This window comes from Pseudopipra pipra, chromosome 1 (assembly GCF_036250125.1).
Source record: "Pseudopipra pipra isolate bDixPip1 chromosome 1, bDixPip1.hap1, whole genome shotgun sequence".
Lineage (NCBI taxonomy): Eukaryota > Metazoa > Chordata > Aves > Passeriformes > Pipridae > Pseudopipra > Pseudopipra pipra.
The window spans coordinates 128108582-128120979 of NC_087549.1; the positions used below are offsets into that span (position 1 = coordinate 128108582).

Sequence of the window (12398 nt, forward strand, 5' to 3'; positions counted from 1 at the left end):
ATAAATCAGATTAATTTCACTGAGTGCAATATGACTCTATCTACTGATTATGGATTACCTTGATTCCTAATTTAATCCATTGGTAATTAAATAGCATCTGTGGGAATTAGGGATTAATACTAAGAATATAAATTTTTAAAGTGTTAATAATTCTGGATTTAAAATTATCAGATGAATTATACAGAAAATATGTCTAAACTGTAAATGATTTGCCTTGTTCTGGCTTAGAGGTAAGCTAATGTCAAGCAAATCACTTGCCCAGAAGCTCTCAGCAAATTACTGATAGGGACTGTCTATATTATGTGGCTATTATCTGTAAAAACAAGGATTATTTTTGACTCTTGGATATTCATAGATCAGTACTTAGGGTTGTTATGTGCTGACAAAATGTTAAAATGTTTCAGAATACTGTAGAATGCTGTTACTGTACAAAATCCACGACAAATGCAGTTTATGTGCAGTTCTTTTTTCCAGGTGCATGTTAAACACTGTGGATGGTCCTTCTGACACTGTAGAGGACTATCTGTGTGATCCTGAAGAGATGCCACTTGGTGCTAGAAAATGCACATTGCCATGTCCCGAGGACTGTGTTATGTCTGAATGGGGATCATGGTCTCAATGTTCTTTGGTAAGAAGCATACTGAAGTGTCACATTTATAGTTTTAGGAGGATACTTTAAAAATTTATACCAGATGTATTCTGCAAAGATGCTGAAATGAGCAGTGATTACACCTGCAAATATCTATATATAATGTCATCTTAAGGGTTGTTGATTATTGGCTGCAAATAAAGTGTACCAGTATTTTTCATTAAGTGAAATTACTCCAAAACACAGACTGTAATGCCCCAGTGGTCACTCCTTAGTGAGGGGTGCCTTCTGTGTAGTGGAATAGCTTTGATAGTGGCTTGGGAATCTGTCTTTGAGCCTAAGTCTGAGCCTTTTCATCGTGGCGCAGTCGCTGTACTAAAAATGTCACTATCTGATAACGAGTGAAGTCTGTAGATCAAGACTGAACATAGAAAGGTAATTTGGGGTCTTTTTTCCTGTTCCTGACTTCAATTTCAAAAAGAAATGTCAAAAAAAACCCGCCAAAAAAAAAAAAGTGTTTCAGGACCTCTGAGTATTGATGCTCTGGTGCACTACATTATAACATTTGGCAAGTGAGCCTCTCAATATCCAGTTATGAGTGAAATAGTTCCAAAGCACTAGTACTGAAACATGCACTAATTAGGAAAATAGAGAGGTGTTAACAAGTTAAAGGATATTTCACCTTGGGTGGTACCAAGGTGAAAGGGCAGGCTAAATTCCCTCTGAAATAAAAGAAAAGGGTTTCTCTTACACAGAAGCATGAACCTGTTATATGACACTGTGTTTTGTGAAGGGATTACTTGAAAGGTTGTTGTAACGCCTTCATAAAAAGGTATCAGGGTGCCAAAATATCAAAGCTGTTTCCAATCTCCCTTTTAAGCCATGCAATGGAAGTAGTGTTCGTGAAAGGTCAGCTGAATCCCTGAGACAACCAGATGATGGAAAGCCTTGTCCTGCTGCCACTGAGGCAGAAGCCTGCACTTTGAACAAGAACTGCTACCACTATGACTACAATGTGACAGGTATTTGTGGTGTTATGCTCTAGTGACAGCCTGGGACTACAGTTCACTTCCATTCACCTTACAGGATGGATTTTTTAGCTTTCTGTTTTTATCCAGAGGGAGTTGTGGAACTTGTACTGAAAACTGATTCAGGCTATTTGATCTACATAAAATATTAAATGGAGGCTTTGCAATTTAGGTGAAATGGGTATGCTGTAAGTCCAAGAAATTTATTTCTGCTATAATTTGGGGATTTACTCAAAATCCATGCAGATGAAACCAAATATGAACTTTTCAGCAAAGCTCCATGGCACTGACTATTTGCAGTAAAAGTCACTGTTTCCAAAAAGGTATAGCAGCTGGGCTCCATGGGCCTTTGCATGTGTAAAAGTTGCTTGTGAGGATTATTTTAGGCCATTGGAGTTAGAATTAGATAGGAGACTGGATCATTAAGAATTCTGTCTGAAAGTCTGCTATGCTAATGAATTAATCTTTTCCAGACTGGAGCACATGTCAGCTCAGCGAGAAGGCTGTCTGTGGTAATGGTATCAAAACTCGGATGCTTGATTGTGTTCGCAGTGATGGCAAGTCAGTTGACCTGAAGTACTGTGAAGAGGTGAGTGGGTACCTGTGACTAAGCTCCCTTCTAATGGTGCTAATTAATACTGAGCAAACTGAGCTGTGTGACATCTTCACCAGATGTTTTGCAACACTATTCGTGGATTGTTAAGTACCTCTGAAATGAAATGATCCATCAGCAGTGATTTTTATATAATTTCCTTTGGTTACTTTTAAGTGCCTCCATGAACATATGCTAATTATTTTGTCCTGAAGGAAATTACTTAGAAACAATAATTAATAAAATAAAATATATGTAATAAATCTTAGTCAGAATACTAATCCTAATTCTAATTTGATACAATTTCTGCATGGAACCTTGGACACCTGCCAGTATCAAATCATTTACTCAATGTGTTGTAAAAAATATTTCTCATGTGCCATTTTGCAGCTGGGCTGAATGCTAAATCCTTGTATCCAGCTGTGCGATGGAAAAGATACCCAGGCTAGCGTGAAAAAATGTGCGGCATGAATGTAATATTAAGTAGGAGCATATATGGAGAACTAACTAGCAGATCTTAAATTTTGAAAGAGCCATTTTGCAGACGTTCAAACTAACCTCAAATTCGACAGCACTCACTTCCTGACATTTCTTTGTTGGTCTTAATATTTTCAATTGCATGGATATAGTAGTATGTAGGAAAACAAGAAGACAACACAAATTAAGGGCATTAAGGGCAATCCTGCATGCATTTTTGATGGAAAGTAACTGCACTTGTTTCAACTGCCATTCCCCCATCACCATGACATCAGAAACAAAATCAGTTGCAGTGGGGGACAAAGGGGGAGTGGCTTCCACAGTGGCTTTGGCACCAACAGTTTTTCTGTGTGATTCTTCTGACTAGTAGCTGCTCTTCAGGATGCGCCCATAGAAACAGTCTCATCAGAAGGGGAGGGAATCAGGAGACTCATCATTTACTTTGGACTATCGTTTTGTAGTGGTGTATCTGACCTACTTAAGTTTCTCCAATCCCTTCTGACATCCTGGATTCCTGAATCTCTAAGTTCTTAGCAAAGGCAGGAGGTTTCAGCTGAGGCTGACACTCTACTTCTGTCCCATGTTCCTCCTTCACACATAGCTCTTGGGTTTATAATCAAATCTAATAATTTCATAGAATCATAAAATGTTTTCGGTTGGAAGGGACCTTAAAGATCATCTAGTTCCAACACCCGTTTCATGGGCAGGGTCACCTTCCACTAGACCAGGTTGCTCAGAGCCCCATCCAACCTGGAGTGGAACACTTCCAGGAATGGAGAATCTGCAAAAATTATGTCTCAAGAAAAAAACACAGGATCTGACTATCTACTAGCAAGTTGCTGTGAAGTTAATAAGGCACTGCATTAATGCATTCTGTTAATGTTTTAATATGTTAAAAGAAGAAAAAATGTCTGTCAGGTTATTTCTAAGAGACAGCGCTATTGATTAATTAATACCAAGACATGATATAAAATATCCATCCACATAAATATTTCAATAGGAAAATATGATTTATTAGATTTTAGGGGGAAATATAATTCTTTTACCATAAACCAAGAAATTATTCTTCTTGTTAACCAAAGATTTAAAGCAACATTTAGAACAAATGAGTACCTTTTACACTGAAATCTCATTTCAGAAAACCTCAGGAGCTTTCCTGCCTTTAAGAAATGAAACTTTATTACTCAGAGAAATTCTTATTTGCCCTTTTGATTTGCTAAATCATACAGAGATATATCTTCTTGTAGAAAGCTCTGATCCACTCCCCAGTCATACCATTAAGACTCTTTGTTGAATTATGGATGTGTAAGCAGTGGTACAACAAGGTCAAAGGCTGATCCAATAACTTAAGAGTAAAACCTGTTAACCTGATTAACAAGAAAGCCAAGCTGTTCAGATCTGAACAGACCCTTCACTGTGAAGATGTGAAAGCCACCGTTGTGACCTTCCAGGTCATGAGAGGAGACTATTCAAGAAATTATTGACATGTGAATACATACTGTGTACTTCTTGCTAATGATCCTTCAGGGTGGGGATTTTCGCTTGTAGTTTTGCACTAAAAGGGCAGTGCAGAAAGATTAAGTGAAGTTCAAAATAAGGTGCATGGGGTTGGAAAAGTTGATGAATAGGAGAAATATGAAATAAGTTTGTAATGACCTAGCTAATGGAATTTGCCTGGGCCATCATAAGCCTTTATACTGGATATATAAATAAAACAAAACGTTTGTTTAATTTATTTGTACAGACATTTACTGAATTATGTTTCTTACTACTACGTGCAAAGTAGAGAGATCGGAATAAATAAACCTACTCTGATCCCTAAGAAATTAAGTCACATGATTTCACGTGATGGGACATGAGAAATTAGGACATGTGATATCTGAGTTTCTATATAATAGAAGGTTCAAGAAACTAATAAAAGGTATACATAGAAAGCCCCTTCTTGCTGACTTTTGTCCATCACCATCTTTAGGTATGAGCATCAGTGTAGTTAAATACTAACATTCCTTCTGAACCCCTGTGTTCTGGTTTCCTTATGCATCCATATTGTTTGTTTCAGTCAATCAGCTAAAAAAAGTAGCCAGTCATCCTGATTACTGCCAAGATAAATCAATTTCTAGAGCTTATTTCCAAGTCCTGGTTATGTTAATGTAGTTCTCTTCACATTCCCAAGGCACAGTAATACTGGATTACTTGCTCTCTAACTCTACAAAATTAGCACCTCACATGAGTTTGACTTTTCTCCTCCTTGAGTATTTGAAAATCAGATCACCAAAAGCAAGCTGTTCCTGGTCATATTCCTTTATAGACTTATTTTCATTCATTTACCCTCAATTAAAGATGAGAAAAGCCTAGAAACCAGCAGTTTTGTTTGCATTAAAGCAGACTTTTGGGTTTTATTGGTAAATAGTCTGCTTGTCAGATTACGTGATTAACCTCTGGCAGCATGGGTTAATCTGTGGTGCCAAACATTCTTATAAACACATGCAGGTACTTTTTGTGGATCACAGGGTTTAAAGAGCATGCTGGTCTGGCAGCCTGCTGCCCCTGGCATGTGTGACCAGGAGCACAGGGTGCTCAGGGTTATCTTTCAGTACTTACAATTGTCAAGTCAGAAACCACAGCTCATCCAGAACAGAGGCTTTCAGGTAAGGGGGCTACTGGATACTTTTAAAATCTTTTCTAAGATCTTCAAGGTGAATTGTTGTTCATAAACTGAAGGAAGGAGAGGAATTAGAAAAGAATATGTGATTACTATCAAATTGCAGCCTGTCAGTTGCTCCCAAGATCTATTTAAACAGCACTTGACTATCTAAGACACGCAAGAAGGTCACTGTGGGTAATCTGGACTTCAGCTTTCTCCTCTTCATTGTTAATATCTCTCTTGGGCTTTTCCCTCTTGAGCTGACAAAGTCCAGCTGAGAAGGCCAGTCTCAAAAGAGAGCAGTCGTGTTTCTATAATTGGCAGGAATCAAATCATCAGGCTTTAAAGCCTTTGCTCAGAAGATTTGACCCAAATAACGACTTCAAAGAGGGTTCTCTAGTTTTCTAATCATCTGAATTCCAGATTATCCAAAGGTTTCAGGTGTTGCCTGTGTGCAATAGCTGTATAATCAAGGCTATACTGAACCACTGAGAAAAGCCAAGAACTCATTTTTTGATGTATGAAACAGAACAGAGGTCTAAAACCTCATTTGTCTCAATAAATGGTGTTGCAAATGCAAATTTAAAATGGGGTGAGTCTATCAGGAGGAGACATTTTCAGTACTTGTGGTAGTTTATTTATGGAGGACACGTTAATGTTGTGCCTAATTATTGCTCTATTCTTGTGTTTAGTAGGAAATAGTGGTTTTATTTCCCTTTTAAAGTCTTAACTGCTGATTTTATGTCATTAACCTTTCCAGTCATTAAAATTAATGGGTTTTGAAATGTCTAGTTTGTTTTGTTTTTTTTTTTTAAACTATGTGGGGATTTTATCTAGTTAAAGATATTCACAACCTCCTGGGATTCTGAAAGGCCTCAATGATGACCAAGGTCCACTGGTGAGGTCCAACAAAGAGGACAGTCTTTTATGCTGGAAAGCTATGTAGATCTGTTCATATGGGCAGGATTGATTTTCTTTCACATTTTATATCATACACTCTGACCTATCCTTTTAACTCATTCTGAGACCAGCTCATTAGACCGAAGGACCATGTAGCCATTGTTCCATGTCCCAAGCATGATCATAAAACTCTTTTTTCCTTGGGAGGGAGGGGATTTCCATCATTTGTTATCGTTAGGCTGAATCCAACTCAGGGAAGAACTGAGTAGAGAATATGTTTTTGGGAAAACATGTGAGTCTGATTATTTTGTCTTTCCCCTTCTCAAATACTCCTCCAGCAATTGCAGCTTTTACTTTATGAATGTTAGAGGACTCTATAATGAGTCTATTTGCAGAGCTTTTCAGGAAAACATACAAAGCTATATTTGTTTTTTTCTTTTTGGACCATATCATTGTCGATGTCATGTCAATATTTTTGCATGGATAGCGTAATATATATCATGCACAAGATGGAAAAAAACAAGACAGCATAAGCAGATGCCTAAGGAAGAATAAGAAGGACAGACATCCATGAGTTTCCATCTACTACTTTTGCAGCCTCCACCACTTTTCAGCTCTTGGACTGCATTTGCCTGATGGGGTTTCTGTCTATTTAAACCTTCAGATTTCTCTTTCATTAACTTGTTCAGTCTCACTTGAGCTCCCGTAAACTTTTAGCATCTGCAGCATCTTCAGATAAATAAACTGACTGACTGTCCAGTACATGTTCATTTTCCTCCTTTTGGTAGTTTTGAACCTGGCTCCTAGCATCCCTTCAGTTCGGTTATGAATAGCTGTTGTATTTTTACATTCCCATTTCAAAATACTTCATTGATACTTCATAAAATTACTTTGGCCTTTACCTTGCAAAAAGTAATACTGTGAGCTGAAGCCCTCCATTTACAGGTTCTAGTTTAGAAAATGATTGATGAAAATAGGATTTAAGCATGTATTTAAACATCAGCATATGCATTAGGATGGCCTTGAAGTGAGATTTTTGATGTCCTAATTGCTTTACTTTTTATTTAGTAATGACTTCATGCTTGCATAAAGCTTTAGTTATCTCAGATTCACCATGTCCAAATGCATCACACTGCACTGATGACAGAGAGGCCTGGAGTTATGTACTGACTTCAACATTTTTTTTTAGCTTGGTTTGGAAAAGACGTGGCAAATGAATATGTCCTGTGTGGTGGAGTGTCCTGTGAACTGTCAGCTCTCTGACTGGTCCCCTTGGTCTGAGTGCTCTCAAACATGTGGCCTTACAGGTCAGTACGTACCTTTGGCATATTTTAAAGACTGAACTCTTGGGCTTTTTTCGTTAATAAAAGCAATAACACCTCTTTTTGCAGAACTATAAAGTGTAGCTAGCTAAGGAGAGTGACAGAGATCTAAATCAGTCTTTTTCATGGAAATAATATGCTTGAATGAGACTTTACTCACTGAAGATAATGAAAATTTGGTATGGGAACAAAGTGAGATATGAGGAATGATATATTGAGACAAAAATAAACATTGATGTTAATATTTATTTTTCAGCTGGTAGGGGGAGGAAAAGGAGAGAGGGATTTTCTCTTAAGTTTCATTATTAGTGATGAGTTTAGAACAACTAAAATTGTAGAAGTGCACAGTGATTAAAACTAATGAACTTACTGCAGAATTCTATAGTTTTAAATACAGAGCAAGTATGAAGGTACAAGTTACTTTCACTGTAATTGCACTAATTTGTTTCTTTTCCAAAATGTTGCTGTCTACTATCTAAGTTTTTTAAAATCAAATATATGTCAGAACAGAAATCAAAGGCACATTCTAGTTATGGAAAACTCTTGTTAATTATTTGCTCTGAAATGTCTCAAAATAAGTTCTTGGAGGTTCTCTCGCAGTGTGACTTCTGTATTCAAATAATCTACACTTCTGTATTCAAAGTAATCTTTATAGAGTGAGAATTGAACTAACAGCTCCAGCGAATACTTAAATACGTTGCCAGATTTTCCTTTACAAGCTTTGCCCTACACACAAAACCTAAACTGACCTGATATTTTTCTGAATGAGAATTATTGTTGCTGTGCTTTTTCAAAATGTGAAGGTGGGTCACTATCTGAAATCCCTGTACTTTCCAAGTATAGAATTTATTTGTGGAAGTTAGAACACTTATTTTAAATAGTAATGTAGAACAACTTTCAAATTTTCAGTGTTTTTAACAGATCGTGACAACCTCACATGTAACCCTTCAAGCTGTAATTTTCCTATTGTGCAAGAAGTTGGAAGTAACTGGTCTTTTTCAATAAGTAATAACCATGTATTAAAAGCAATGACCACAGAGCTGAACTGCTTTTGTGCACTCATTTAAATACCCATAAAGTTAAGGAAGAATTCTGCTCTTTGCTGTTCTTTGGAGGTTTTTCTGAAGTACTTTTCAAGAAAATCTTTTTTCTCCCATGACATCTCAGTTGGAGCAGCTGTGAATTCAAGAATGATGAGGCTCTGCTTCACAAACATCTTTCTAGCTGTCTGCAGTGAACACAGCTGTCTGGGAGATTTATATAGTTCTGCTTCTGCATCATAGCTTGTGTAGCTTGCTCTCAGCAAAAGATTAGTGTCATTATCATTAGGGTACTCAATTCCAAGTGCATGAGACTGAAATGTAGGATTAAAGATTAATTCTTTGGTGAGCTAACATCAGGTGTTATGTAGGTAAACCTGTGTAATGCCTTAGTTTATGATAAGCCTTACTATACAAATTTAAAATTTTATACAAATTACAAATTTTTTCAGACTTGACTCATATTTATATATAGATTAAAATACTACAGCTGTGTTGACTTTGTGGAAACCCTTGTAAGGTGATAACTCTAGAACAGCCGCTTGGCCACTACTTCAGACACAGAAGAAAATTTTTGGTTATATCACATGATGTGTCTGTAATGAAGCATAATGGTCTAATATCCACTGCAAGATGAAGGAAGCAAGAGTTGCTGAAAGGATAAAAATGTCTTCCGCTTTCAATTTATATAAGTATTTGAATTAAAACCTGTATCTCAGTGAAGCTGACTACTACTCATGGCTGAAGAGAAGATTAATGTCAGATGAGCCTCCTGTATTTTAATTTTCTTTGGTCCTGAGTGAAGAATCCTCCATCTCTTGCAAAATCTGCATGTCACATTATCGAGACAGACAGTCATGCAAGGTTCCAAGCTGTTCCAATTTGCTGGAATCGGACAATTATGGAACACATGTTTCTGTGTTAACTCAGGGAAGAACAGAAAATGTTGGTCTCTTATAGCAGAAAACTCCAGATGAGGAGCAGGAATCTCCAGTGAAATGCTACAAACATATTGTCACTTTGAGAAAGAATATTTTTCTGCAGTCTTCTGAACTATGAAATTACTGCTTTTGTTTGCTGTTACAGGAGCAATCCTAATTAGACATCCTCCTGCACTTGCAGTACAAACAAACAATAAAGTGTCTGTCTTGGAAAATATGAATCCACACAACAGACAAGAGCCAACAGATCTGTTTTACAATTCAATTTTTTCAAATGTGGAAAAAATGACTTTACTCAAATACTACACTTTTCAGCAAAATAGAACCATCTTGAGGAATGAATCAGTCTAACCACTCCGTTGTTAGTTACATTGTTGTTTCTTGTTTACAGGAAAAATGATCAGAAGAAGGACCATAAATCAGCCATTTCAGGGTGATGGGAGGCCTTGTCCCTCTCAGATGGAGCAGTTCAAACCCTGTCCAGTAAAACCTTGTTATCGATGGCAATATGGTCAATGGTCTCCATGCAAAGTAGAGGTAAAAGCCATATGGGACTTTGAAGTTATGGACCTCGCATATTTGGGATATACCCAGATACCTCCTTCACAATGCTGTAAACAATTTGCTTCCATCTCTCTTATACGAAAACTAAAGATTTTTTTTTCCTTAGAGTTCATATTTTTCAACAGATACAACACTATCCTAGAGATATTCAAAGTATAAATGTAAACTTTAGTACCCAAGCAGCATTTTTGCTAATAATTTAAATACTTCCATTGTAAAAGTATATCAGCAGAAATATAACCATATACTAGAAGAGATCTTCACTTGAGATACTGCTGTGGTTTCAATTCAAAGGCATAAATAGCTCCATACTTTAAGAAACAGTGGTAGCAGGCACTTTTGGTTGGGTTTGTTTATTTTTTTGTTTCAGAAGTATTGAACTATGTCTTTTTTTTTTCTTTTTTTCTCCTCACTGGAATGAATAAGTAGTTAAGCAAAAATAATAGAAGACAGAGTGACACATAAGTCAAATCTAGTCTTTTGGCACTTTTTTCTGTCCAGTATCCGTATATGTCCTCCTTCCATAGGATGCTCAATGTGGAGAGGGAACACGAGTGAGGAACATTTCCTGTGTGGTTTATGATGGATCCCTTGAAGATGTTGGTAAAGTAGTAGATGAGGAATTCTGTGGAGAAATAGAGCCTATTATAGACGGTGATAAGAAGATGATACTTGAGGAAACCTGCACTGTCCCTTGTCCAGGTAACAAAGCCATTCAAATAAATGTTGCTTTTCAAGATTGGTTGGGTGTCATTACAGTTATTAGTGCCTAGCATTAGCCACAGGCAATTAAATCTTTTCATGTGCTTTTCTGATTGGATTCATCCATCAAATGGCCTATAGAGTTACTTTCCAGGAGTGGCTTCATGACAATAAATCAATTAGAAAAATACCACGTTTTAAATTTTATAAAAGATGTCTCAGTCATAGATTGTACCTAAGAAGAATATATTTTTTCACAAAATCTTTTTAAATAAAAACTGTATTTAACTCTGTAGAGTGTTGATTTGCAGCAAAATATTTGTTTTAAGTGCTTAGATCACCTAACAGCTTTACTAATACTTTTACCAGTGACTAAGAACTTGATGCGTTTTATGGGTGTCTAAGGAAGCTAAGATAAGGGGTCTTATTTTTTTCTTTGAAGGGTCTATTCCAAATGAAGCTATTGTTTTGATCTCTGAGAAAACATGAGTGCCTCTTAGCTGTTTAACTCTCTGGATGAGACATGCACTATCATTGCCTTTGTGAACTGAATCCAAAGGAGCTGTTATGAATTATCAGGTCCATGATCCTCCTACTGAGCAGTATTAAGAGCACATAACAGCTGTTTAATTTTGTAGTAAAACCCCTCCAGTTCATTTCAAACACTTACTTGTAGAATCTGAAGTATGTTACTGTTGTTCAGTAATCATTAGTGATGTATCTTCAGAAGTGATTAATTCCTTCAGTTCTAATGTAGCTATCATTTCATACCAATACCCTATTTTCATTCTCTTGAAATTCTCCTCCTTCTCAAATTTTTTTTTCCAGTTCATTTCAGATTAGACTGAAAGCAAAGTTGTCTCAATAAATAGAAATTAATCAAAAATGGAGAGGCTTCCATCAGTGCTTTGTACATAGCATTCCAAATGCATGATTTTCACGTATTTTACTTCTTAAATAAAAATTGGAAGAATATTAAGCTCGTAGTTATGTTTTCATGTTAGTCAAATTTAAAAAAAAAAAGCTGCTTACTGCTTGCTTTTAAAATTTTGCTGAGCAGGAACGTATTCTTCCCCGATCTCATATTTAGCCAGCAAGAATAACTGCCCTGTGGGGATGTGCTAATGATATGCTCCAGCTAATGTTTCCAAAAATCACTACTTGTTTTCCTATTATGTATATACCAGTTCGTCAATTATTCATTTCTTCGCATGCTTTCCTAACGTTGGCAAATAAAATTCCTTCATTAATCAGGCATCTGGTCAACACAGTGCTGATTATATCTGCCATCAGTATAATGCAAGGTAGCATGAATTTTTAATAGCTTTTTCACTGAAATAATGAGAACTAAGAGGTTTATTTATGAGTCTGTGCGTAGTCTAGTCCAATTTTTGACTGCAGTTTTAAAAAAATGGTTTCTTTGTGTTGTGCCTCAGATCTTCCTTAAATGTTCTTTAGCTGTTCATGCTAATTAGTATAATTTTATTTTTCGGTTTTACACTATAACATTCTAAAAACCTCTATTATCGTAACATGAAATAGCCAAAGCAGACATTTTAATCATGTTCCCATTTCCCTTTCTTGCAAAGAATGTTCCAG

The 12398-nt window shown here is 36.4% G+C and overlaps 1 protein-coding gene and 1 long non-coding RNA gene across 2 annotated transcripts in view; one reads left to right on the top strand and one right to left on the bottom strand.

The window, feature by feature from the left end:
- THSD7A (thrombospondin type 1 domain containing 7A) overlaps window positions 1-12398 on the top strand; it is a 234630-nt gene that overhangs the window by 208267 nt on the left and 13965 nt on the right. Inside the window, exons 18-23 of the mRNA XM_064676429.1 lie at window positions 475-628; window positions 1470-1611; window positions 2091-2206; window positions 7420-7537; window positions 9925-10070; window positions 10625-10799. Of these exons, the coding sequence (XP_064532499.1) occupies window positions 475-628; window positions 1470-1611; window positions 2091-2206; window positions 7420-7537; window positions 9925-10070; window positions 10625-10799 (851 nt within the window). The remainder of the gene's footprint in view (window positions 1-474; window positions 629-1469; window positions 1612-2090; window positions 2207-7419; window positions 7538-9924; window positions 10071-10624; window positions 10800-12398) is intronic.
- The window catches only part of LOC135424806 (uncharacterized), a 39844-nt gene that overhangs the window by 8282 nt on the left and 19164 nt on the right, over window positions 1-12398 (bottom strand). The window lies entirely within an intron of this gene.